Source organism: Desmodus rotundus, chromosome 4 (genome assembly GCF_022682495.2).
Source record: "Desmodus rotundus isolate HL8 chromosome 4, HLdesRot8A.1, whole genome shotgun sequence".
Classification (NCBI taxonomy): Eukaryota; Metazoa; Chordata; class Mammalia; order Chiroptera; family Phyllostomidae; genus Desmodus; species Desmodus rotundus.
This window is the reverse complement of record NC_071390.1, coordinates 6,477,747-6,505,573: the sequence shown is the minus strand read 5'-3', so window position 1 is coordinate 6,505,573 and position 27,827 is coordinate 6,477,747. Positions and strand designations below refer to the sequence as shown.

The 27,827-nt window shown below is 53.4% G+C and overlaps 1 protein-coding gene across 18 annotated transcripts in view; it reads left to right on the top strand.

Moving 5' to 3' along the window:
- TACC2 (transforming acidic coiled-coil containing protein 2) overlaps positions 1–27,827 on the top strand; it is a 175,165-nt gene that overhangs the window by 117,288 nt on the left and 30,050 nt on the right. For 11 of the 18 annotated variants that reach the window (XM_045191303.3, XM_053923123.2, XM_045191304.3 and 8 more), the window contains 5 exons: positions 12,499–12,635; positions 19,390–20,701; positions 22,170–22,205; positions 24,349–24,409; positions 25,552–25,753. In XM_045191303.3, coding sequence (XP_045047238.2) covers positions 12,499–12,635; positions 19,390–20,701; positions 22,170–22,205; positions 24,349–24,409; positions 25,552–25,753 — 1,748 coding nt within the window. The remainder of the gene's footprint in view (positions 1–12,498; positions 12,636–19,389; positions 20,702–22,169; positions 22,206–24,348; positions 24,410–25,551; positions 25,754–27,827) is intronic. The other 7 variants (XM_045191312.3, XM_045191307.3, XM_024555514.4 and 4 more) reach the window with 1 other exon arrangement.

The following is a 27,827-nucleotide window of genomic DNA, read 5'->3' as shown; positions in this document are numbered from 1 at the left end:
TTGTTCTTTGCCTCCTTTTGTCTCGCTCTGTGTCACATAATTGAGTTTCTCTCGTTCTGGGTTTCCAGATCCGCAGCCTCGGAGACTGGGCGGCCTCGCTCTGTTCACTGGACCCTCTCTCCAGTTGAGAGCTTGGCTTCTGGTTTTAGCGCTGTTTGGAAATTGGCTTTCCTGAAATTTTCCCTTGCACCCTGCCCGGTTAATAAAGAGCGTCGTTTCCTTCGCCCCGTAGGGGTGATGGTTTGGTGCATAAGGGGCTGCTCACCAGGGGGACTTGTCTGGATTGGGTAGGGCTGCTCCACAGGGGACAGAGTGACATATGCCCAGCGCCCACAGCTCATCCTACAGGGGGAATACAGTGTCATTTTACTTAATATCTCATTGTATGTGTGGAAAAAACAAATGGATTTGTTTCCTGGACATTGTGTGGCCTCGTAGGTGGCCTTGCCGATTAGGGGCTGGGAGCCCAGGTCTGGCTGAAGGTGTATGAAGTCACTACAGCATGTTCACAAACCAGGAGGGCCGCGGGCACGTAGGGTTTCAGGTAAAGCCTCTCATTTTGGAAGGGGCAGTGGGGTGCGCTAGAATCGAGAGGGGCCACTGCATTTTGGAGGTGTGACTGGGGAGCAGGGAGGCGCCTGTACGCAGGGCCGTGGAAGTGCTGTGACAATGGCCCAGCCATGGGCAGCTCCGAGGTGGAAGGTTCTCTCAACAGCAGGAGAAGGAAACTGGGCGCATACCAGGCCCAGGACTGTCGGGCTGTGATCACTTTGAACGTAATTATTCTACTGCAGAAAGCCGGAAGCTGGGGGACCGTGTGGAGTTGGGGGTGGCCCTTCCGGTTCCACCAGGGTTCCTGCGGAGCTCCAGACTCTGGGGACAGGCAGGGCACGGAGTTCTCTGGGGAAATGAAGGAGTGGGATTTCAGGTTCTTAAGGGGTGCCCACACCCCGAGTTTGCTGTGGGTCCACCTGTCGGGGCAAACATGCAGCTTCCCTCGTGGGGCCTGGCAAGAGCTCAGGTGGAGAGCATGGGACACATGGTGATAGGATGGGCGCGCTCCCCTCTGGAGTCCCTTGCTCTGAGTGACACGTGCCCGCCCTTCTCCCTCGTTCCCTCTCATTCGGAGGCATCGCTGCCAAGCCCTGGGGTGAAATTGGTGCCTGAAGGGGGACTTGAGGGTTGTGGGTGTCCATCTGGAAATGGTGCTCAGAAGTGTCAGGTAATCTTTTGGAATCCAAGTGTTTTTGCAGGCTTTGGTGGAAATGCCGTTTTCCATCGCTGTCGGCTTCGTTGCAAGAAGTTTGTGGACTTCAGTTTGGAGGCCGAGGAATGGTGGTTTGATTGGTGGTTTCCATCTGTGAGTCTGGTCCTAAGCGAACCGGTTCTCTCAGTGGTCGTGTGGATCCTTGTCACCGGAGCCAAGCAAATGAACCCCCTCTGGCGCTGGCTTTAGAGGAAGCAAGGGTGATGTGGAAATGGTCAAGAGTCAGAGCTTTTCCATTTTAATTTTGGGCCAAATTCATTGGATTCTCCACTCAGGCTAAAGCACGGGTGTATACCAATCCCACCCTTCACTCAGGTGTGTGAGCCAAAACTTAGGTGAAATCCTTGATTCTTTCCTTCTCTTATTTCTAATGTTCGATCCAGTAACACGTCCTGTGACAAATAAGGACAAGATAAGCCCCTAATTATTTGATTCAATGTGCATTAAGATTCCAGCTGAAACCAGAAGCACAACTTTTAAATGGCATGAACCTCGCGATAAACGGAAAACGCTGAGCATCTGATGCAAGAGATTAGAGGAACAACATGCAAGGCTGGCCCCTTATATCTTGTCCTCAAAACAAGAGAGGAGGCTGGAGGATGTTATAGGTCAGGGGGCTTGACAAGTACAAATAGCCAGGTGACTGTTGTCCGATTGGTGCTTTATTCTGTCCTTTTAATCATAAAAGTGGGTAGTTTGTTGGCAAGACGTAAGCTCTGAGAGCCTATTTGAGCTCGGTTGGGTTAGCGTCCCAGATGCCTTAGCTCAAGGCGGTTTGCCTGGGTGACGTTGGGGCATGGTGTCTGCTCGTCAGGGTGTGTTATGTGTGATGGAAACCGAGGTTCCCCATCAGCCTTGTCGTGTCCCAACCACTGATGAGGGCTCCGATATTCGTGTTACCATTCAACCGTTGGTGTCAGATGATTCAGTCTCTTGGCGTCACGAACAATTATTTTCTTCCGTGTGTCAGTTACAGCACAAGTGAAAAGAAATGCTTGTTTTGGGCAAAATTTGGTGGAAGCACACCTGGAGTCTCAGCACCTGCCCTTGCCTGCCTCCTCAGTCTCCCAGGTGTGTCTCCACCCCAGCCACGCCCCGCCTTCGTGGTGGCTGCTGTTCTAGTCCGAGGCTCCGTCTTCTCTCTTCTGAACTCGGATGGTCCTCACCGAAGGAGGACGTACCACCCCTGCCCCCTCCCACCCCTGCGACTGTTCTCAGAGGGTCGCAATGACCTTTAGCAACATAAATCAGGCTGAGTCCTCCCCCCACGGGATGACGCCCCAACTCCTCCTCCTCCTCCTCCGGACGTTCTCCTCCCTGTCCGCTCACTCTCCCCGGGGGGCCTTGCATGCTCGCATTCAGCAAGCTCCTCCCTACCGCAAGGCTCTTCACCTGTGCTTCTCTCTGCCTGGAACCTGCTCTCCCCGGCTGTGCGATGGCTGGCTGCCCCCCTCCCTGGGAGAGGCCTTTCTTCTCCGGAGCGTGAGAGAGCGAGCCTCCAGGTGGACCAGCGGACCCTGCCGTCAGCACTTCTGCTTTGCTGATGACAGCATCTCCCTGAGTGGCTGCGAATTAATTCAGTAAACAGTCGAGTGAAGTGTGTTGCTTAATTTTACAATGCCTCGCCCGCAGCCATGTTAGCAGTGTGAGTGTGCGTGTGCACAGGGGCTGTCGGGTGTGTGCGGAAAAGAAGAAAATCACACTCTTTTCTCACCAGCCTGTAAACTCATGAATCGCTGGTACAGCTGTCCCCGGACTACAGGGGACTTTTAAGAAAACACGGCCATACGTTGATGTGTCTCTGACGATGCGAATGTGAGGGGTACAACAGTCTTGGTTGTAGGGTTTTAACACTTTGAGGACTGGACAGTACAAACGCCTTGTAAATGCTTGGCACCGTGCAGGTTACTTTAGAGGCAACGACTTGGTTCTCAAAGCAACCCCAGGCTGCGGCGGTGCTGCCGCCACCCCCAGCATCCGTGGCATAGACGAGGAAAGTCAGGTGAGGGGATGCTATGAGATGCGCCCAGAGGGGCCCATCTCACCAGGAGGCAGAGTGCAAATTTGGAAACCAGATCTGTTGGTGCTCGTTTCTATGTTTGGTGAGTCGTGTGCTGTTTGCTTCTGCGAGATTAGCGGAGTCATATAATTCCTATATGATACTTGAAGGTGCTTTGATTCAGACTTTACCAGTTCAGACTTTTAATAAGTGGGTCGAAGACTGAGCTGCGTGGTGTGTGAGAGGGTGGTGTGAACGTACACCGGAGCAGGCGACGCCTGGGAGAAAAGCACATTTGCGAGGTGTGGAACGGTACTGAGGCCCCCGCCATGGGGATACTGTTGACAAGCCACTCTTCTTCTGTAAAGAGATTGGAGGGGAAGGAACCAAAGCTTCAGGACCGCCTTCTTCATTGTACAAAAGCACTGTTCGCAGACAGTGGTAGAAAGTGAGCTTTTAAAACTTCCTAAATTTCAGACTTTTTACTGAAATATTCTGGCCACCCCAACCACGTCCAGGGTTGTGCATTTTATTTCTACGAGCAAAGTCACAGCCGAGACTTAATGAGAGCTGCTTCAGCAGCGGAGCTGGGAAGGCTTTCAGGAGAATTCGTCTTTGGTTAGTGGGAGTGGCTGTTAGAGGTATTGGTGGAGCATGGACTCTGGGCAGGGCCCTGAGAATTACCAGTTTTCAGGCAGGTGAAATACAACAAAAATAAACCCACTCAGAAGCACATTCTCTCTCTGTCAGGGGCAGAGCTTCAGGGTCTCCCAAGGCCTCGCTCAAGGTCAGCATGCTTAGCAGGAGGGCGAGATGCTGCGATGATCTCAGCTTCAGCTTTAGTGAGCTGGTGGAAATCCACATGTAAGGTGTGTGTGTGTGTGTGTGTGTGTGTTAAAACTGGGACTCCTCAGTGTGCCTCAGTGGTCCATTTATATGAGCAAAACATTGCGAAGTGGTGAATACACCCCAGCGATACTAGCGTCTGACGCAGGAAGAGCCTTCAAACCCTTTCCTGATTGCTGTTATTAATAAAAATTTGCAAGCCTTCAAAAGACCAATTTAAAGGCAAAATTATAAATGATGAATTATGAAGTCAAAACACATGAGCTTTAATTATGGATGGAGCAGGATTCAGATTAGCTGGGCAGCCTCCAAATGTGCCTTTCTCGTGTGGACTAGAGGGGGAGACAGAGGAACTGAGAAGCAAGGGGCTGAGACACCATGTGGGCATGTGGGCACATATACACATGTACACGCACACACGTGCACACACGGAGAGGAGAGCGAGGCAAATACACATAGAGGCTGAGACAGACTCAGAGACAGACAGACGGACACCCTGGCAAGGGTGCATCAAAGATCTCAGGAGCCAGGACTCGACAGCTGGAGCGGCCCTGCTCCCTGCTGAGCCGAGTCCGGTGGCCTTTGGAAGAGTCTGCTTGAGGACACAGCAGCATTCAGCCTCCTGGCCCTCTGATGGTGTCGCCCTTTGCTCGGGGTCACTGATGGTAACAGGAGTTATGGGCATGTGGCGGGCGAGCCCGAGGTCTGGGTGGCCCACTTCCTCCCTTCGTCACTCCCTTAGGTTCCGAGAACCTCAGGCTGTCCTGGTTGGGAGGGTGAGGCCAACACTGAGACACCCACTGGGTTAAATGAGGGAAGGAGATGCAGTACGGCTGGAAGAAAGGGGAAGAAGGAGGGGCGCAGAGTGGGAGACCCATGCTGGCCTGGGTGCCCGCCTGTGGGGCAGTCCTGGATCCACATGCAGAAATTCCCTCTGATCTTCCTCCAGAGGTGAGGGCGCTCTGAGAAACCCAAAACGCACTAGAGACTGACTGCAAGGGAGGAGTCAGCCTGCCGACCTCTAGGACGCAAAGAAAGGCACTTGGGTTACCACCAGAGACAGACGACACGACACGTGGTGTCTCGTCTCGACCCTGCCCCTGTGTGGCTCTGAGCCCTGGGCTGAGCCACTTGGCTCTGGGTTCTCATGCTCAGGGCCCGGGAGGGCACAGGCTTCTTGAGAGTGGGCAGCTGATCTGAGTCAGACAAGCTGCCCAGGTGCCCAGCACATGGCAGATTCTGCTGAAATTGGCATGGAGTGATATCCAGGTGCGTCACCTGTTGGGAGGATCAGATGGGAGGAGGATGAATGGGTGAGGAAGCTCGGAGGCACTCAGTGTAAAATGTCAGCCGATGTGAGCAGCTGTGGGATTCACAGTTCCTGGCTAGGGCACCCCTAGCCCGGTACCCAGGTACCTAGCTGGGAAGCCACCTTGAAATCAGAAGGATGCTCAATGAGCATGGAAGGTGAGCCTCAGATGCAGGATGGATGACCCCTCTGCACCCTACAAGTAGACCCTGGAGCGAGCAGCCTCTGCGGGCATTTCTGCCCTGAGTTCTGCAGAGGGGCAGGGCCACGTTCTAGCTGCCTCACTTTTTCCATCCTTGTCAACTCCTTCCCTTACGCCCTGGACATAATCCAGCTAATCAGATCCCAGCTTCTTTCTGTTCCCTGGACCAAGTTGAGATTTGGGAGGGTGGGCTGGGCTCTGTCCTGTTCGAGCCTGCATCCTCTCCGTACCAAGGCAAACATGCACCCATGTTTAAACATCATCCCTGCATATTAGAGAAACAGTTGAGGGCCTGGGGGGTCAAGTGACTCATCTAAGGCCACAGTTACAGCGAGTGACGTAGCTGGGAGGAACTTTGTGGTAGATACGTGTTGTTTGTGGACTACCTGCCATCCATCCCACCTTCTGATTGGCTTTTGCGGTGATTCTGTCTTCCCCATGTGTCCCATCATAGACAGGCACACGACTCAAGGTGACCCTGTTAGATGTCCCTCTGTCTCTTTAAATCCGATTCCTTAGCCACCCTCACCTTTCAATTAATTCCATGTTTGCTGTAGTTATCCAGAGTCAGTTCCTGTGTCTTGTGGTCACGTTCCGTGGACAGCTGGCTGTCACCAGGTCTGTGGGCACCTCTGTCTGTGTGCTCTTTCGCCTTCAGCACACCACCTCTCTCTTGGGGGGGGGGGGGCGGTGCAGCCTCACCTGGCGTGGTCAACATACCCTGCTGACATTCAGCATAGCCACCGCGTGACAAATGCTTGAATCTGAAAATGGGACCTGCCTTATCAACCTGACAGACACGAGGAATCTTGTGACCCTGTGACATCCTCTGTTTGGATCGTCCCCAGGGTGTCTGCCTAGAAAATTCTAGCAGCCCAGCTTGCCAGAGCTGGCTTTGTGTTTATGGAAGACGCACCTGACCGTGGGCTCCTCTGTCACCTGAGAGTCCAGGAAGGATCTTAGCCTTTGGTTGTGTTGAAACCACGCTCTCGCTTCCCCTAAACACCGAGGAGCGATACTGCGGAGAAAATTCCTTTTCTAGATGCAGGATGGGGGAGGGACAGGAAAAGACCCTTTGCGGTCAGCCTGGAAAAATTACCTGTCTGGTCAGTCTGTGTTTAGGTAGGAGAGGTGTGTATGCGTGTGTGTGTGTGTGTGTGTGTGTGTGTGTGTCTCAGAGCAGGGACAACTTTTATTGACAGGGCTGCCTGAGGCGGAATATTTTGATGAATATAATTTAGTGCATAGCAGTTTCAAAAATATCCTCTCACAAATCCATCAAACCCTCACTCACGTGAGCTGAAGGGATGAATGGGACAGGGCAATCTGCTGAGAGCTTAGTGTCCTTTCCGGAAGGCCTCCCTCTCTCTTCAGGGACAGCAGACAGACGGTCTTTGGCCTGACGCAGGGCTTTGGGTCAGCACCACTTTGGGTCAGCACCGGCACCTTTCCCTGGGTCGGGTCCTCGGGGAGAGGGAGGCAGAAGGAGCGCCTCCGTTCTGATTGGGTAGCTCACTTGCTCTTCTTGCTCAGTTGGTACCCTCCTGCAGGAAGTCCGCAGGTGGAGCTGATGTCGTGGGCAGCCCTCACCCCTAGAGGGTCTGAACTGTGTCTTCAGTCTTTGTGGGTGGTCTTCAGAACCTCCATCCCCAGAAGCTGCCAACTGCAATTCTGAGGAATAGATCTAGAAATAGATACGCACATGGAAATATTCCCACCCCTTTAGCTATGCTGAAGAACAGATATTTCTCTCTTTTTTTTAAGATTTTATTTATTTATTTTTAGAGAGAGGGGAAGAGAGGAAGGAGAAACATTAATGTGTGAGAGAAACATTGACCGGTTGCCTCTCACACACGCCCTGACTGGGGACCAAACCCACTACCCAGGCATGTGCCCCGACTGGGAATCAAACCAGTGACCTTTTGCTTTGCAGAACAACGCCCCAGCTGAGCCACACCAGTCAGGGCAAGAACAGATATTTCTTGATAATCAGGTAACATTTAAGTATAGGCGCCTTGGATTTCCAGGGCAAGTGGGGGGCACTGTATTGAGAACTCAGTCTCTTACTTGGAGGCAGCGTTTAACGAAGGCAGACCCGGTCCTGTGCCCGGTCGTGGGCCGTGACCTTGGGAAGTCACTTCTGCTCTCTGGCTTCTGTTTTCTCACCTGTGTGAAAAGATTGGAGGAGTGTGTTGGAATGGAAAGTCGATCTTTAAATTTTCTTCCTGCTTCAAAAGTGGAAGAATCTATGGTTTCTGAAATTTCTTACCCTAAGCCCTTGAATTATCTCCAGTAAAACTCGAGCAGATGTAACCATTTAATGATATGCTGACAAACTACATTTGTAGTATCTCTTTATTAAAAGACACCCGTGTTTTACTTACATATACACATTCACACACACATTGGTGTGTCTGTGTGTATGTATATTATATTACCCTAACTTTACCATATTACACTAGTTTATTTTATGCCACTATACAGTATAATATTATACTACACTGTATCATACCGACTTTCCTGTATGTCGCATACGAATTACACAGTAATGTGTCTGCGTGCGGACGCTGACCCGACACTATTTTGTTGTTGGAGTTCACAGAAGTAAACCACGAAGCAAAGCACAAATGCAGGCTGACAGGCCGTGGGTTCCAGGGACAGTTTCCATGAAGTGCGCTGTCTGGACACAGCGTGAGCGTGTCCTCTCATGCAGGGCCCCCGTTCCTCGCTGTGTGGGGCACAGGTTTTCAGATTATGCCCGGGGGGGATGTCAGAGCCCTATAGAGAGTCTCTGAAATCCAAGCAAATAGTTGAAAAAAGTATTTAAAACTTGACTAGCACACAGTGGGGAGCCTGGGCTACAGGGGCCTGGTGGCCTCTGTGCACGCTGGCATCGCACTGTGCCATCTCCCCTCTTCTCTGCAGCCTGCTGCCCCGTTGCCGCGTGCTGGTGGGTTCATTCGGTTTTGCACAGTTAGAGGGCTCTCCTGCCCCGTCTGCCTTATTAAAGAGTCATAGCCCACGATCAAAGGACAAGTCTCTCACAAACAGGCGCTGTTCACTTTACTCGGTGGTCTGTGTCAGGGCTTTTCCTGGTAGCCTGGAGAGGAGTCAGCAGAGATAACGCTGCAACCCTTCGGGTCAAGTCTGTAAGTTCATCAAAGCAGCTTAGCTGTTGTCAGTGAAGGGCTTTCTAATAGGAACAAGCTGTAAATCGAGCTTATAGGGTGAATGGAGTGAGAGTCTTTGGGAAAATAGTCCCATTGCTAAAAACGTTTGGAGGCCACTGATGTCTCGAAGTGGACACAGATGTTAGAGGCAGACAGTGCCAGGCGTGAGCCCCGCCTACTGAGGAGATGGCCTCGGGCAAAGCAGTGGGCCTCTCTGGGCCATGGCTATGTCATCTGTGAGGTGGGCCTGCCCCCCAGCAGGTGGGCGGTTTTGGAAGGTTATAGAGACATGTATGACTGGGCCCGCTCCAGCGCCTGACACATAACAGAGGGTTTACACATGATAGCTGTTACAATGCTTCCTGTGCTGGGCGTTGAATTCACTGTATTTCACAACTGGCCATTAAGAGCAACCTCTTTACACTGTATTTATTTACATATATATAAATTGTATTTATATAAATTGTATATATATATTTACACATATATTTTATTTGCATATTTACTTATACAGAGAACGTAGTGTATGCATATCCTGGCAAATATATTTCCCTGTAATTTATAGAGACGTTTTAGCACACGGAAGTGCCACATTTTTCTTTCTGATACATCTTCATCGCAAATTAAATTAATTTCCTTTGCTTTCATTTTGAAAGTGCGCGGAGCCTTAACAGAACAATTTCTTGTACTTTAGTTTTCTTGTCGTGGGAGAAAACCTAACAGCCATTGGAAACCGCTTTTATGCATCGGGACTGTAAAATGCTGCTTTATTTTTATGTACAGGCTCTTTGTGGGTGGACCGCAGAAATCCCTGCTCTTGGAAATGTTTGTGGAGCCCACTGGGAAAGTGAAGAGGAAAAGAAAGAGCTAATTTAAAAAGCTGCTATACGCCTCCTCTAATTAACTTGCTCTCCGCTCCTGGGAGAGGGTGTGGGAATCTGAAAACGACGCAGGCTGCGTCGGAAGCTAATGCCATTCCGGGGTCCATGGTAGCCCGTGGTGTTTTGATGCAGGATGAATAGTTCACAGTAAACAGGCAAGGAGCCACAAAGGGGCTTGGTGCACCCTCTCCCTCCCCACACACTGCCTCCCGAGCAGGGTGGAGCTGAGTGGTGGTCCCTTTGGAGCAGGTGTGCAGGCTAGGGCAGCTGCAGCAGGGAAGCCTCATTGGAATTCAGCAGCTCGAACCCAAGAGCATCCGGCCCTCCCTGTCGTTTGCTTGTGTTGCTGGGAAAGAGCAGGGGCCCTTTGTGCTCCAAAGCCACACTTCGCCAGGGCCCAGGGATGCAGAAGCTGAGAGAGTCTCTCTCTCTCTGGATCTCTGCTGGATGCTGGAAGAGCTCATGGCATCCGTGTAGCTGACTTTTTTGTGACACCTTGAAGACGTTTAGATCCCAGAGATCCCAGCAAGGAAATTAGGAGGGGAATCTGGGGGACAGAGGCTGTTCTTCAGCAGAGATGGCTTTTACCTCCTGGAGGATGTGGCCCCCAGTGGAATGGGCTCGGTGGATGTGGACGGCGGTGACCAGCAGTGGGGGCTCCAGTCTGTTGGTGCTTCAAGGAAGCCCTGCAAAGAGGCAAGTTAGCCCTGCCTGGTGTGGTTCAGTGGGTTAGGTGTTGTCTTGCAGACCGAAAGATCGCCAGTTCAATTCCTGGTCAGGGCACATGCTTGGGTGGCGAGCCAGGTAAACCAACAGATTGATGTTTCTCTCTCACATCAACGTTTCTCTTCCTCTCTTTCTCCCTCCCTTCCCCTCTCTCTAAAAATAAATAGATAAAAACTTTTTTGAAAAAGGAGGGAAGTTAGCTCCGTGCATTTTTGTCAGCGTTGTCCCTGATGCGTGCAGTGCCAGGGGTCGGGGTGACACCCAGGGCCCACCAGGTGGATCCAAGCTCTCGTTCCTCTTTGATGCTCAGTTGCATAACGTCCTTGCGTTGTTCTTACTGGTAAACAGACTCTGCAAAACTTCGGGTACTTGAATCTGTTGTTGTCCAAGCGTGGATTTAAACTCTCCCCCTAGACGAAAGCTGAGCCCTTTAATGTTAATGTCTGTCTGTGAGTCAGCATGGCCCTTGTCGGTTTTGCATGAATTAAGTCTTCACTCATGAAATCTGATAGTTTGTAGGCTTCGGCTCTTGGAATCTCATCAAAAACAGCTCTGATGTTTTTGTTCATCTTTTGGGGTCCCTGGAGGGATTTGTGGCTGGTTGGAGGAGCCAGGGACCTTGGAGGGGTGGGGCGGGGGTCTTTTGGCACCAATAAAGTGAGTCGCCGACAGATAAGTTGTAAAAGCAGCATCAACATAGATTTTCTGAAGGTTGAACTCACCGAATGGCTCCCTTTTTCAGTCCTGGCTGACCACACAGGGGTTGGTTGGTTCCTGGTCTCTGTGCAGGCCGGCAGATGGGCTTTAGAAAATGCTGACCTCTGCCGAGGTCACTGTCCTTTGACCTTTGTGGGAGTTGGGCAGCTTGAGTATTTCATGCTCTATACTCTCTGACCTGTCACCCCGATTAGGCATCTTCATCCAGAATTGCCCATCGGGTCACTTGTGCCGGCAGCAATCCTAAATAGCAACCCTCTCGATAATTACCTGCCTTGTTGCAAGTGAATAAATGGCATTTTGGTCTATTTAAAAGATCCTGAGGAACGAGGATCAGCCCAGGAGATGCTTCTTGCACTCTGGCCTGCTCAGAGCAAGGTGAGGCCAGGACCGGGTGCTACTGGGCTTCTTCAGCGAGTGAGGGGCTACCCTCCAGCCAGAGGGCACGTACCTGGCTCTGATTTGGGGAGGTGTCCTTCTTTCTGGCTTAAAATTGAGTCCCAGTAGAAAGAGGGTGCTAGAGAAGGGCTGCTTGCTCTAGGTCTTCTAGAGCCCAAGATAAAGCTTTAGTTTGGTGAGTGGCCTTCCCTTGTTCCCGGGTGGGGTGTCCTCTGGGTGGAATTTTGGTCCATTCTTCTGAGTGAAGAATCTTCCCTGAGAGCAGACTTTCCTGCAGACCAGCGAAGGCCATTTTCACACTGTTGGGGTCAGTGGGCTGTGCTCTCTGTCTTGGTCTGGCACGTCCTCCAGCGGACTGGCTGCCGGCATTCATTCATTCATTCAACATGTTTATTCACTGCCTCCTGGTTTAGGCTCGGGGAAGGTGGGATTCCCCCCGGCTGCCCTCATGACCTTTTCAGCTCAGTAGAGGAGAAAGATAATTAACTTGATTAGAGAGAATAAATCCATAGTAACGAGTGATGAGAAGTGTGAGAGAGCAGGACAGGGTGGGGTGGGGAGAAGCTGAACGCCGCTGAGATTCATGGATGGGGCTCCTGCGGGGTGTTGGAACTGTGGCACGTTGAAAAAGTGTTTGAAAAGTGTTCTTTGGAACTCTTCCTTATCTGTTTGACCTGATGCCAGATAACACGTGTAGGAGTTGATCGAAAGATCCCACTGTGTTTGGATTTGCCACTAAGGCCAGAAATACGTATTTTGAGTAGAGCCGAGTTTAAAGAATATATCATTTGAGCACAAAGCTGATGAGAATAAGATTCACCCCCAGGAATCATGCTTCAAAATGATTTTCCGTGCATCTGCCCTCCAACAGTTTAATTAGGCAGCGAGCCCGGTTCCACGGGGGGTCAGGAGATTGTGCACTGCTCAGCAGCCCGGCCCTGGCCCCTGTCTAACCTTGTGTGTCTCCCTCTCTCTCCACTAGGAGTTCTGACTCTGAAGAAGCATTTGAGACCCCAGAGTCGACGACCCCTGTCAAAGCTCCACCAGCCCCACCCCCGCCACCCCCTGAAGTCATTCCAGAGCCGGAGGTCAGCGTGCCACTTTCCTCAGAAGAACCAGGTAACCAAGAGTCAGCCTCCCCTGGGGAGACACAGCAACTCCTCCTGGGGCGCCCACCCCAAGGGGCTGTCACTGGAGCTCCTTGGACTGCAGTTGCCGGGGCCTCTTGGCTCTGGGCTGTGTTTTATGTGAGTGGAAGCTAAGGGGGATCAGATACCGCAGATTCTTCTGTTTACTTTGTAGGAGTTTTGTAGAGGCTTTTGGGAAAACCACTCATTCAGCTCTGGGTGCCTCTCTCCTGGCACCCAGAACTAGGTTTGAGTGGAGCAGGTGGGCCTGGGGAGTTTCTGGTGCCATTTTGGAGTCTCATGTTTGGCCGCCGGCTCCTGCAAGAAGACTGGTTCTGGCCGGCCCGTGGGATCTGCATTTTTACTGGAGGATGTGTGCCCCGTGGACTTGGGGAGTGAAGACACTGAGTACGTGGGCGAGAGGAGAAAGGGACAGATAGCCAACTCCGTGGGTGCGTGGATGGCTCGCTTATTTCTCATCAGCCGCGGTTCCCCGTGTCTTACCCCTTTCCCACATCCTTTCTCCCCTCCTGCAGGCCTTTCTGTACCTTTGAGATGGGGCGATAACGAAGGGGTGGGACAGATCCCATTTCCTCACCACCAGCCTGCACACCTGGCTGGGGTCCTCTGCCTGCATCCTCCGGTTACACAGCAGGGATGGGGACCACCACTGGCATGAAAGTTTAACGTGAGGCCCACAGGAAATGGGGGCTGTCAGAAACAGGCTGACCAGGGGGCCAGGCAGGCTAGCCGATCCTTAGACCTGGACCGCCTGCTCCAGCCCCCACTTTAGAGGACTCCATTTCTTCAGTCCACAGCCCTCCCTGTGGGAGGGGCCTGCGGGGCCACGCTCCTTCTGGACCGTGCTGTGACACCTGGGAGCAGCCACTGCCTGGGCCCACCAGCCCTCTTCTCCTGGCCTGTATTCCCAGGGCTGACTCTGCCCCTGGGTACACCCCCTCAGCCAAGGAGTAACAGGGGTGGGGGCTGGGACCTGCAGCTCCCACACCCCTGTGCTCCAGGCTGCCCCAGGTGAGGGACAGAGCTTGGATGGGGGAAGAAGGAGCAGGCCGAGGGCCAGGCCTGTGTGTGTCCTCCTGCCCTGACCAGGAGGCAGGTGGGCCGTAAAATCAAATAACATTTTGATTTTGATGTTGGTTTTGGAAAGAAATGGGTACAGTTCTTTTTACCTGGCCTGGGTTCATGCAGGCTGTTGTTTTGGAAGAGGTAGGGACATCTGGGTTCTGCTGCTCACAAATGACGCTCCCTGGGGCTGGGGGGACAGGGTAGGATGGTTTTTAGGGAGAGCAGACATCTTTGCCGGTGTCCGATAAATGCAGTTCTTTTCATGTTCTCCCCTTGTAGACAGACGGCTCCTTGGCTACTAGCGTCTGATTCTGCCCAGTCCAAGTGCTGGGCTCTGAGGCGGGGTTATTGGAATGTACTTGATTTTCTGGGAAAGGAACCAGGAGGGCTGCTTACATTTTAGGGAGTCTTTTGCATCCCCACTTTCTTTTATATACTAAATTGTATAAAACATTTCATTTCCTACAGCATTATTTTTAAAATCTCCCTTAAGTGGAATGGAAAGTGAACGACAGATTGGAATCCCCAGGTCAAGTGTGATTAAGCATGAACCGTCCTTTTTTGTGGGTATAATGTGTGTGTGCCTGTAAATGTGGGGCGTACTTCCGAAAAGAATTCCAGAGCAAAAGGACGGCGGGTTCCGCGTAGGGTCCACCCCCAGGCACCAGGGAGTGTGCAGACAGGTCGTTGCTGTGAGCGCCCCAGCAGCCACCAGGGTTTCCAGCCACACAGCCTGACCGCTTCTGGGGAAGGGTTGCCACTTCTGTTCTTTTCTTAGGCGGGTCCGTATTCTGTCTGTCCTGACTTCCTTTTCAACAAAGCGAAACAATTCCCATTCTTAAAAACACACACTCGCATAGCACCCACCTCCTTTTTAGATGGCAGTTTCTAAAAGAATGAGCATTATAGAGGAGTGGGAGAGAGGGCCCCCCCACAAGGGGTTGGAGCCATTAATCCCTGGCAGCTTTTGTTGGAACTTTAATTACACCGGGTTGGAGTCTTTGACCGGGGACTTTACACTGCTCCTTGGGAAACTGCAGTGAAGCTAAATGTATGCGGATTGTTCAATAGGACACGTTTGGTTGGGATTGTGAGCACCTAAAGCCCCCCTGGCTCGGGCTGCACAAAGATCGTTGGGTTTGCTGCATGTGTTGGAAGAGTCTGCTGGTCCCTTCTGCAGAGAGCCTGGGGCAGCGACCCAGGCGTGAGAAGGCAGCCTTTGCTTGTGGAGGAGAAAAGCTGCCTTCTGAGAACCATGGGAAACAAGGGCAAGAGAGGAAAAGCTATTGTTTGGTTTTCCTCTACAACGTGCCCGGGACATTGCTAAAGGGACCGAAAAAAACTCCTAAGAAACAATAGACGAGACCTTTGGCAGTGCATAAAGACACGATTTTTCCTCCTGGAGAGTTACATTTTACGAAACAGTCACCTTATCTTGGGTCCTTCCAGCAAGTGGGTGCTTCATGGGGGGCCTGGTCTGGGCCAGGCCAGGATGCAGTTTATCTGAGACCAGTTTTCTCACCTTTCAAGTGAAGAGGGCGACCTGTGAGTCCCCTGAGATCCTTCCCTCCCCACTGTCCACGGTCCCCTGAATGGAATGCTTTGCCGCCTTGCAGTGCCTGCCTCATTAGAACTCAGACTGGCCACCGAGGGACCTAATTAAATGTCCCATAATTAAATAATAGCTCCCGTTGTAGCATCTGCGGTGTGCCAGGCCTGTGCTACGCTCTTTATCTGTTGCATCTCCAACTCAGGTAAGAGAATACACATTTTGAATTGTAGTCGTTACTAGTCCTGTACTTAGAAGGTTAAAGCTATGCTCCCTGTGTGGAGGACCTTCTACCCTCGACATACTTGTTTAGGGTAAGAGTCTGTAGTCTGTGAGTGCGGGGGGATCATGGTCCAACCCCTTTGGTCCTCTGGGCCCACGAGTCCCTGATCAGAGTGAGCTCACAGAGAGAAGGGGGGTGAGCAGGGGGGAGGGAGAGTGAACCCCAACACAGCTAGCTGCCAGTGAGTGCTCCAGTTAGAAATGGCCCAGCAAGGCTGAGAGATGTGGCCTTTGGAGACAGTACGGTGACATCCACTGGGTGGCATTAGGCGCCTCTCATTTGCTTCCTCTGTCCTCAGAAGTCCCTCTTATTCCCGAGCACGTTTATTTCTTGATGGCATGGGGATTTGGCTGCCTAGCCTTGGCACTGTGGACCACACTGCGTTCCCCCGTGATCACAGGCCAAAGCCCTGCTCCCTCCCCAGTGGGGCTGTTTTCAAAGACAGAGCCCTGAAGGAGGTATTTAGGATCAGAAGGGGTCAGAAGGGTAGGGCCCTCACTCAATAGCACTGGCCAGCACTGTAAGACGAGGAGGGGATGCCAGGGTTGTGTCACATGGAGGAAAGGTCATGTGAGGACACAGGGAGAAGAGGTCACCTGCAAGCCGAGCAGTGAGGCCTCAGGAGACCCCAAGTCTGTGACACCCCAACCTCGGACTTCCAGCCTCCAGCACTGGGGGAGATGGTGTCTGTTGTTTAAGCCCCTGTCTGGGGTACTTTGTTGGGCTGGCCCACGCAGACTGGTACAGCTGGGGGCTTTCTGGTGAGCCTTTGCCTCTGATGAACCAAGGATGCCGATTGCATCATTAGCTGGGCCTGGCCCAGGTTGACCCTGTTGGGAACATGAGGTGGAGGGCGTGGTCACGTGGACAGATGCACCCGGGGTCCTGTCCCTCCTCCCTCTGTCCACAGCAGCCCGCGGTGGCTGACACAGAGGGGCACCCAGGTGACGTGTGCAGTGAGCGAACGAATGAACGGACTCCATGCAGAGAGCAGCGTGTGGACTCCAGAAACCCAGGGGTGCACTGCAGAGCCCGTCGGGCCGCACTTGCTTTGGAACAGCAGGGCCTGCAGGTGGCAGCGGCCTTTGTCCTGTCTAAGGCTCCCTCTGAAGAGGGCACGGAGGCCTGTAATGAGTGGTCCACTCTGGTCACCTCACAGTAAGACAGCAGTTCTCAACCAGGGACATTTGGAAATTTCTACAGACAGTTTGAGTTGTCGCAACTGGGGTGGGGGTGCTGCTGGCGTCAAGGGGGTGGGGCCAAGGATGCTGCCGAACACCCTCCAATGCACAGCACAGCCCCGCGACACAGACTGACGGAAATGGCCCCGGGCCGAGGGTGAGAACCCCTCAGTAAGGTTAGGTTTCCTGGGCCATGACGATTTAATTAGAGAATGTCAGTTCTAGGCAGGAAAGCTGTGTTAAGCAGGCCGGGAGCTTTTCTTCTGGGGAAAACAGTGAGCAGATGGTTAAGCTGACTCTGCTAACTGTTGTGTGATTCGGGCAAGACCACTGGCATCTGAAGAGCCTCGGAAGGTTTCCTCCTCGGGAGGCGGGGGCCTGCGTAGCGGCCTGAGAGCGAGCAGGTGGCGGCCGTGGGCTGTGTTTGGGAATGATGGGGTGGGCTGAGGCTCTTTCTCCCTCCTGCGAGGCCCACCTGGAAGCACCCAGTCCCCTGGGTCCTCTGTTCTTCTGTTTCCTCTGTGCTGTGTGACCAGGGCAGGTAGACCAGGCAGTGATGATGGGAGAACAGGGTGCCAGAGGATGCCCAGAGGAAGTAGGGAGGGAGTTGATTTTGGAACGAAGGAGGGTAGAGCACCCCCTTTTGTGAGAAGGGCAGGAAGCGGGAGTGTTGCAAGATGGCGGAGGGAGGCATTTGGCCGACAGGGCGGAGCTGAGGGGCTTCCGTCCATTGTCCATCTTGTAGGACATCTGTTCCTGGTGGGGCCCAGAGTGGCATCGGGTGCAGAATGGAGCAAAAGGTTTGAAACCATGTCTGGCTGATAGCTGTGCTTCCAGAAGGTGCTCCAGTCCAGAGGCGTTTACTGAGCCTTCCAGAGAAGGGGCAGCAAGTCTGGCAGGGGTAGGGGGGAACAATCAGACCAGCCCCTGAACTCTAGAGGCTTAAAGTCTCCTGGTGTTGTCACCTCTCCAGCAGCACCTCCTTGTCTGGGTGCTCTGCCAAGTGCTTCCAGAGAAGATTTGCTCGTGAGCAAAGCTGGGTGGGCGCCACACAAAATACTCCCCACCTGGAATTTGTGGTCGCGAGCGTGAACTGCGCTGAGCAAAATCGACAGCATGAGGCCGGTTCAGGGTTGAATGAGCATTTTCCAGACATTGTTGGTGTGTTGGGATGAGAGCCAGGGCTGCCAGATTTATTAGCAAATAACAACACAGGATGCTCCGTTAGATTCTGATCTCAGGTAAACAACAAAGAATTGGGACACGGGACATATTTATACTAAAAATCTCATTCATTTATTGGAGATTCAAATTTAACCAAACGTCCTGTATGTCATCCAGCAACTGTACCAGCAGGGGGCGGGGTGGGTGCTGGGGGCAGAACTCTTGCCAGTGAAACGCCCTCTGGGAAGGCATGCCGTCCCCAGGCCTGTGTGTGCCAACCCTTTAATCTCCTCTTCCGCAGACCACTTTGCCACATTCGCCCTCCTTTGTCTAGGGACACGTTTTTGGTTTTCTGGCCAATCATTGTCTGGCGTCCTTGACTGCCCAGGACAGCTGAGAACCCACAGATGCATGAAAGGCGCCACCTGGTACAAGCAGAGCCCAGAGTAGCCAAGCCAAGGCCAGGCTGGCTGGTTCCCCATGGGGCCGGAGGCTGGAGTGGGGGGAGCAGAAACGGAGCATCTCTTGGCCAGCATCTTATTGGAACATGAGAGCAGCCTCCTTGGCCAGTGGAGACGGAGGGTGTGGAGAAGCTGGGAGGAAGCAGCAAAGGGAGGAGAGAGAACGGGGGGCGGCGAGAAGAGGAGCATGGCGGACAGTGTTGGAGGGAGAGGTTACAGGGTATGCCTAGAGTAGGGACAGGGAGCAGATGGGCACGCTAGGTCCTGCTGCAGTGGCCTGGGGGCCTCCGTGGAACGCTGCCTGTTCCTCTCAGTGGCCCTGATTAGCAAGCACAAGGCTTGATGACAGTAGCAGCTGATACTGATGAAAGGCTTACTGTGCCTCCTCACTTGCTCCTCTCTCTGGCTGCGGTCCCATTGGCCTGTGATGTTTCTCTGCCCCAGGGCCTTTGCACTTGCTGTTGCCTTTGCCTAGGATGCTTCCCCCAGGATGGCCTCGTGGTTCACCCCTCTACCTTGTACCCCATCTTTGTTTCAGGGTCTCCTCCATGGAGGGCTTTACCTGACTACCTTATTTTAAAATTGTAGTGTTCCTACCCTGGCTTTATTTTTCTCCATAGCTCACTTCTCACAGTCTAGACATTTTCCTTATTGATTTGCTTCTTGACTCTCTTCTCCCAGAAGAGCATAACTTCAGGAGCACAAGGACATAGTTGGTTTGTTCACTGTTGAGTCCCCAGCGCCCAGAACAGTGCCTGGTCCCAGCTCGGCACTTGTCTCTGGTGGCTGAGTGGTCTGAGCTCTTCCTCAGGCAGGCCTGTCACTCCTGCTTATGGGGGAGGGCACAGAGGGGAGCCTGTGTCCGGTCTGGAGCTGATGCTGGGGCAGAGCAGGGTTTGTGCCCAGGTGACGGGCCAGGTTGGCCAGGGGGCTCTGCTTAGAGCGTGCTTGTCTGGCATGAGATGAGAAATGCTCCTAAGTGTCCTGTGTCCTTAAGTGACTGCTTTGTGTGGTTTCCTCAGGATGCGGTGCTGAGTCGGCCTCCATCCCCGATGGCCCGCGGAGCGCCTCGGTGGAAGGCAGCCCTTTCCGTCCTCCTGCCCAGTCCTTCTCCGCCGTCTTCGACGAAGACAAGCCGATAGCCAGCAGCGGGACTTACAACCTGGACTTCGACAGCATCGAGCTGGTCGATAATTTCCAGACCTTGGAGCCTCGCTCCTCGGACGCCAAGAATCAGGAATGCAAAGTGAACACACGGAGGAAGTCCACAGACTCAGTCCCCACCTCTAAGTCCACGCTGTCCCGCTCTCTCAGCCTGCAGGCCAGTGACTTTGATGGTGCTTCTTGCTCAGGCAACCCCGATGCTGTGGCCCCGGCCCCCGATGCATGCGGCACGGGTTCGAGCAGCGATTCCAGTACCCTTAAGCGAACTAAGAAACCGAGACCACCTTCCTTAAAAAAGAAACAGACCACAAAGAAACCCTCGGAAACCGCCCCAGTGAGAGAGACCCAGCAAGAGCCAGCCGAGGAGGGTCCTATCCCCAGTGAGGAGAATCGAGCGTCCGAGACAAAAGCGGAATCAGCCCAGCTGGAAGGTTCTAGACCGGCCTTAACCCAGGAGGCACCGCTGGAACCTGCTGCGGTGCCCAAGGCTGCCTGCCCTGTGGACTCGGAGAGTGCAGAAGGGGCTGCCCCCCCAGCTTCTGGAGGTGGCAGAGTGCAGAACTCACCCCCTGTTGGGAGGAAAACGTTGCCTCTTGCCACAGCCCTGGAGGCGGTGGAGGTGACCCCATCAGATAGTGGGGGGCAAGAGGACTCCCCAGCCAAAGGGCTCTCAGTGAGGCTGGAGTTTGACTATTCTGAGGACAAGGGTAGCTGGGATAGCCAGCAGGACAACCCCCCTCCTACCAAAAAGATAGGCAAAAAGCCAGTTGCCAAAATGCCCCTAAGGAGGCCAAAGATGAAAAAAACGCCCGAGAAACTCGACAACACTCCTGCCTCGCCTACCAGGTCCCCCGCTGAACCCAATGACATCCCTGTTGCGAAAGGTACCTACACCTTTGATATTGACAAGTGGGATGACCCCAATTTTAACCCTTTTTCTTCCACCTCGAAAATGCAGGAGTCTCCCAAACTGCCCCAACAATCATACAACTTTGACCCAGATGCCTGTGAGGAGTCCATTGACCCCTTTAAGACATCCTCTAAGACCCCCAGCTCACCCTCTAAATGCCCAGCCTCCTTTGAGATCCCAGCCAGTTCCACGGAAGCCAACGGAGTGGACGGGGATGGGCTAAACAAGCCTGCCAAGAAGAAGAAGACGCCGCTGAAGACGTAAGTTCAGGGGAGCAGGCGGGGCCGCCCAGGGGCATCATGCTTGGTCACCTGCCTGGATAAACCCTCGCTGCCCTCAGCCTTCCCGCACCTGCCAGGATGGCACCTTGTTTGTGGCCGGACGCCGCTCTGGCCTTACCCTACCCACCTACCCCTTTGGGTCTACCGTCCTTGATCCTTTTGCCCTCATACGTCAGTGGTCTGCAGCTTTACTTTGAGTGGAAGACCTGACATCCAACTCCAAGGTGGAGTGTTGGGAGCCCACAGAAGGGGAAGAGTCCAGCAGAGACCTGCTCAGCCTCCCTGTTGCCTTTTTCCATTTAGCGTGTGGATTGCTTTTTTTTTAGAATGGCCTCGAAGCTAGGAGATAGGCCTTTTAAAATACTGTTTAAAGTTTATAGTGTTTGCCCATTTAGGAGAGTAGTCCAGGAGGCCTGGGCCGCACCCCCCTGCACCTCAGCTAGCCCGGGAGAAAGACCCGTTGTCTCCCTAGCCACCTTTTGCAGACAAGAGTCCAAAGGCCTTGTAGATCCAGAAGCATTCAGTGGGACCTAAAAGGGAAAAGCCATCCCCATAGTCCCCAGGAGGCCTTTAATAATTGGATCTTTTGTCCGCAAACGCATCAGGGCCCAGCTGGAACTCGGACGGCTGCAGGCCCATTTTGAGGACTCTGGTCTGAGTGTGGTGTGGTTGGGGACGGGGAGCCTTTGCTGTCATGTGCAGGGCTGTCAGTAACTTAACAAGGCCTTGGAGGCCAGCAAGACAGACCCCAGCTGCTGGCCCCAAGCGAATCCAGTCTGCCTGGCACTATGCAGATCGGGACGGGGTGACCTCCTGTCCTGGGCTCTCCTGAGCATCTAACATTTGAGAAGAGCCTGGGGCTTCCGGAGGAGGTTTTCTCAGCAGGCTCTGGCCTTGGATGACCCTGCAGCTGTCCGGTGGTGGGTGGGAGGCAGTCCTGGCCCCCAAATGGGGACTTTTAAATCAGTTGCCCAACCTGACTTTTGCTAGAGACTCCATAGAATCTGTGATAGAAGCTTTATTTTAAGCCTCAAACAAGGGAAGTCTGACGTGCTCAGAATGCAAAGCCATGTTCTCTCTTCTTTGGAAGGAGAGCCAGCTTTCTGGTACCACCTCCTCCCCCCCCGCAGCCAGCGTGGCAGTGCCCTGTCCTGACATCAGAGCCAGCTGGGGTCCAGGAAGTCAGCCCATTGCGCGGTCTCACCTCTAGTGCAGGTGGCTTGGAGTCCTACACTGGGGGACAAAGCTCTTCAGACACCCGCGCTTTGTGGGGAGGTTGGAGGAAGGCGTTCCCCACGAGCCCCTCTCCAGAAAGTGCCCACCACTCCCAGGCAGAACCCCGAGCGAATGGCTGCTGCACCCTCACCCGTTGCTAACCAGCTGCCTGCAGGTTTATCTCTTGTGTCAGTGCCTTCTGTCTGCCTCTCTCTTTGTCTTCGTGTCTTAGGGTGGTCGAAGATGTGGTGTCTGTGTGCTCTCTGTTGTAAGTAAACTCAATGGAACCGCCTCTCCCGCTGAAGCTGCTCTGTCCTGCCTTTCTGCCATTGCTTCCAAGCCTGTGTCCCCTCCCTCTCCATGGCGGCTGCTCGCACGTAGCTGTGGCGGGCCTGGGCGCGACGCGGCGTGGGGCTGCCCGAGAGTGCAGCTTGCTTTGCTCCGTAGAGATCTGCGTGCGTGCGGTGCTTGGCTGTGAGAACGGCATTGCGCAGCATCTGCCTGCCTGTCGGGAATGGAACGTCCCCCCCCTTGCATATTGGATGCCTTCATCTGAAACCCATACATACGTTTGTTTGGGGGGTTTTTTCCACTCATTTCATTCTTTCACTTTAAATGGAACTGGTGGGCAATTGCTTTCGAAGCACTGTGGCTTTGCATGGAAATAACCATCCTGTCGACCCCAGGCAGCGACGGCTGGTGCTCGTCCTTGCTGACATGTGAAGCAGAAATGTTTGGGCTGTTCCAAATTGAGGCCTGCGGGAGCCCCCTGAGATCGGAGGCAGCTCGGAGTAGAGCGCACGGCCTTGAGAGCTGTGACTGGGCTGCTCCAGGCCTGCGACCTGGGCCACTCAGGACCGGGCTGGGTATCAGCATGCCACCTGTGGGTCGTCGTCCTGCTGGGCATCAGTGGAAACAGAACAGACCACCTCTGTGCCTCTACTGCTTTGTCTCCCCAGCCAGGAGGGGTCTTGTGGGCAGCCTCTGCCTCCCTGCGCTTCCAAGGGAAGCAGGCCGGTCCCGGGCACCCAGCAGCCCCTGGAGAAGGTTGAGTCTCTCAGGCTCTCTTCGGCCCAAGGCAGTTTAGTATTTTTAGAGCCATTTAGCAACATCAAAAACATGCAGTTAATATATTTATATGCATGAATAAATATAGGCTTCAAGCTGAGATTGCACTGTTCACGTGGGAAATGCCATAAATACTGTAAAAAGCCATTCGTAGTATTTTTTTCACACATGCCATTGTTGGAGGGTTTTATCTGAGAGAACACAAGGAAGGAGCGTGAGTGCCAGGTTGCTCTGTCCATCAGTTTACCTTCAGAGCAGCGGAGGGGAGAGGCATCTAAGGATAGGGGCGCCCCCTGCCCAGGCCCTGGTCTTTGCTGGGGCAGCACCGGGCCACAGAGGGGCCTGAAGCCAGGTGGCAGGGGCAGTCTGCAGGTGTAGAAGCCTCCATTCTCACCTGGGAAATGACCCCCGACCTCCCAGTGGACTAAATGGAACCGTCCATGCTGAAAGGCCTGACCCCTTTGGGAGTCTTGTCCGATGTTTCCTTGGCCTCACGTCCTCACTGCCTCCAACTCCTTCTGTGAAGGAAGGAAAGGGAGAAGAGAATCCTGAATTGTCTGTGGCTAGGAAAAGATATTTTTAAAAATAATTTTAAAAAATTCGTCTTATCGCTGAAAAGAGTCTGATGATCGTCAGCAGTGGGGATGTACTTAACACTACTGAAAGGTGGCACTTAAAAATATTTAAGATGGTACATTTTATGTTATGTGTATTTTTTTTTTACCAAAATTTAAGAAAATCATCTCACCTCCAGCCCTGCCTATAGTCAGAACCCCGCCTAGAAGCTCAGAGGCACAGGATTCCATCCAGCTCAGGGCTCCTTTGAGTAGGGAGGAACCTGCCAGCTCTCCCTGAAGACCCGGAGCATTCTGCCGGCCTCCGCACGGCTCCGAGCGTCGTTCATTAAGTGATGTGTCGGCTTGGCCGTCTGCAAATTGAATCCTGTTCATTGTGCAGGCACCTCTGTCCCTTCCCTCCACCGTGGGTGGTTCTGGATGAATTCCAGGACACGTTAATCGGCTCAGTCAAAATTTGCTTTTTAAAATAAGCACAGTGAGGACATCTGGTTAAATTTAGCTTCATTATCTGGGTCAGCTCTCCAAAATGGCATCCTTGGAAAGGTTTCCAGCTTGACGAATCTTTCCTTGAGGGCAACAACAGGGTGTGTTAGAGACTCCCAAGGAACCGCTGGCACACACGTCTGCCGGTTGGTGTGGGCGGGGTGCGGGCGGCAGGGCGGGCTGGGCAGGCACGCAGCAGAGGCGGTGGCTTCGGTCTGCTCTGTGTGCTCTGGAATGTTCTGTAGCTCTGTGTTGTGTTCACATTTTCCATTTTGTTTCCAGTGACACGTTTAGGGTGAAAAAGTCGCCAAAACGGTCTCCTCTCTCTGATCCACCTTCTCAGGTATACTGTTCCCTTGATACTTAACGACTTTATCTCGCAGGCGGGAGTTGAGGCTGACGAGTTTGTTCCCCACCAGTGTGGCTGCGTTGCCAGCGCCCTCTCCTTGCCTCCTCCATGGAGCGCTTCTCGGTGTTTGCAGGACGCCCTTTGACCCCTTCCCTTTGCTGGGAGGTCAGCATGTGTCCCCGCATACCGACCTCCACGAGAGCGTAGAAGGCTGTTCAGGAAAAACGTCAGTGAGACTTTTCAGAAGGCTCTGTAGGAAACGTGCCAGTCCACTCTGGCCAGTTAATTTTCTGGAATGTATGTGAGTGTCACGTTGAGGAAGTCTGTTGAGCTGAAGGACTACATAGTGAGAAAAACTGGGCCTGTGCGAAGTGCACTGCCCTATGCCATCCAAATCAGGAAATCCATCTTTCTTCAGCCGCGGCCCTAGCTCGTGCTTCCTAGTTCCTCTACCAGATGTAACCCATTTCTTCTGCCCTGTTTACAGCCAAGGAAGGCTATCCTCTGGCGTGTATGCCCGGCCATTCCAGGTCACAAAACAAACCTCCCACCCCCAATCTCAGCCAGCAAAGCCCCAGCCAGCCAGCCCCTGGCAGGGCGGGGGCTGCAGAGAGAAGCAGCCAGCCCCAGGATAGGGGTCTTGGGTCGCAGAGCCAGCTCTACTCTGACATCTCTGGACTCCCACCCTACCTTGCTCAGGTGCACGCCTTCTGTTCAGGTGGAGATAAGACCCCCTCTCTCTCCCCAGCGACAGGATGGTCAGATGATAGCGACGTGCAGGCCTGAAGCGCTGTGTGGCCATAACACAGTCGTTGTAGTAACAGCGCAGCCAGAAGTAAACGGTCCCTTATTGTTCCCAAACAAACAGGAACATCTCAAGTAACCAAGGCGCAAAACCCCAGTTTTGTAAAACCCATGGGCACCCCCTGAAACAAGCCATTGGCAAAGGAGATTCACAGAGGAAAGGATGTATTTCCTTGGGACCATTTTGAGTCAAGTGTGGGGATACGTAGGGGGTTTGGGCAGGGACCTGCCCTAGCCCGGGGGGCGGGGGGTGGGGCGCAGATGCGTGGGCAGGAGCAATTTCAGGTGCAGACCCTGGATGAAAGGAGAGACTGCTCCCCTTTTCTTCACAGGACCCCACTCCAGCGGCAACACCAGAAACGCCGCCGGTGATCTCTGCAGTGGTCCACGCGACCGATGAGGAGAAGCTGGCGGTCACTAACCAGAAGTGGACATGCATGACGGTGGACCTGGAGGCTGACAAACAGGACTACCCGCAGCCCTCGGACCTGTCCACCTTTGTGAACGAGACCAAGTTCAGTTCGCCCGCGGAGGGTAAGCAACTCGGCAGCCAGCCGGACCCCCACCCTGCCTCAGAGACTACTGCCCCTAGGGAGCAAAAGGCCAGGAAAGACACTCCTAAGCCAGGTAACCGTGCCATCGGCTGCAGTTTTCCTGTGCACTGCCGGCTAAGGCTGCATTTTGAAATAGCCCAAGGCCTGAGAGCAGTGGGGCTGTGACCCAAGACCCCTGCTTGGAGCCCCCACGGCTCCCTCTCTCATTCCCGGTCCTGAGCTCACCAGGCTTTGCTGTGAGGCTGCACAGCTAATGTCCCACAGTGACTCTGAAACACACAGCTCCAAGGAGCATCGTTCAAGGCAAATGGTCAGTGTCGGTCAACTTTCCTGTGCCCGTCGGGGCTACCACTGTGCATCGGCTGCACGGGGAAGTCCACAGTGTGGCCGCGCCTTCTGCCCGAGCCTTGGACCAGAGGTTCACCCCGGCTTGCCAGCTCCGAACAGGCCCCCTCAGACATGCTGCTTATCTCACTCATACCTTCCTTCCTCTTGTGTGAACACACTGTCAGCCTGCTGCCTGATTCTTTGGCTGGAAATATTCATACACCCTAAGTCAGAGCATCATGCTTTGGTGAATCATTTTTTAAAATATGCTTCTTCCACTAATACTGATTTTCCTCACCCTGTATATTGGCTTCCACACCTCCTTTCTGGTCAGGAGAGTGGATGGGGGAGCAACTAGAGCCTTTCATCTGGAGAGTTAATCATTTCACGATCTGGTGGTCCTCCACCCCTGACCCTGCGAGGCCTGGGAGCCCAGTATGGGGCCCCGGTTCCAGCCCTCTGAACTGTCTGGACGGTTCTGAGTTTCCCCTCCCAAGACGGTGATTTCTAACAAGTGTAAAAACAGTGGAGGAGATGTCCATATGAGGACGTTCAAACAGGGAAGCCTCCACTTGTAAGTGTGAAGGTGAAAAGGTGATCCCAGTTAGGTGTCTTCAGGTTTTTTGGCACTCTACTTTCTGCAGACTGGAGCCTTTTGGCTGGCTCTCGGATTGGCCCTCTGGTGTAGGGTTTGGGAGGCTTAACAGGGACCCTCTCACCGAAACCTGACCCCAGAGCTGGGGCGGGGGCACCTGGCCTCAGCCTCTCCTCACTTCTGAATTTCCTCTGCACACACACCTGAGCCGTGAGCCCCGCCACTGTTCCCCGGGGACACCCCCACTCAGCTGCCTGTGCTGCTGGCCCCAGGCTGGAATGCCCCCTTCCCTGTGTCCTGCGCTAGTCCTGCCTCCTCCCAGCCTCTCCCTGGACGCCACCTTTGCTGTGCCGCGTGTGTGCCGTTCTGAGGTCCCTTAGCGCCCTGATGATGATGCAGGTGCCTCTCGTGCTTCCTAGCTAGATTGCGTGTTTCCTGAAGGCGAGCATGCCACCTGGTCCGTTTGTCTGTCCCCAGTGCTTCCCGAACACAGTAGTGGTAAAGGCAGCTTTGTGAGAGAAAGGAAATGCAAGGCCAGGCAGTGAAGCAGCTTAGTGGCCACACGTTCAGTTTGGTCTTTGTGGTGGGCATCCTCGATGGGAGGGAGGTCTGGGGCGGGGTAGGGGTTGACATCCCAGAAGCGCAGGTGTGCTGAGGCCCCAGCCATGGACCTGGCTGCTTTCGTAGTACTGTGGTTTCCTGCTGGTTCATGTCTCTTAAAGCTCAATAAGGAACTTCTGTATGTCAGAGAGCTGTTTAAAAACCAGCCTGGGCTCGCCATTGTAGATAAGAATCCAAAGGTATGATTTGGGGCGGGGTGGGGGGTGTGCCTTTGGTTGTATCATCAGGAATCAAATACATGCATTGTTTTCCTAGGAAATAGAGAGATGCTCATAGTACCTTTTAAGCTAATAGGTAGATGCCCCCCCTTCAGTGGTAACATCTGTTCCTTCATCATTAACGTTGAACTGAAACAGACAACTCCCTAGCTCAGTAATTGCTTTCTGCAAAGATTCAACAAACAGGTAAATCTGCAAGTTTGGAATAAAACTTTATTAAATCTGGGAAGTCCCAACCATACTGACAGCCAGCAGGCACATGGAAACCTGGGCTCTGTGTGAATGCAGAGCAC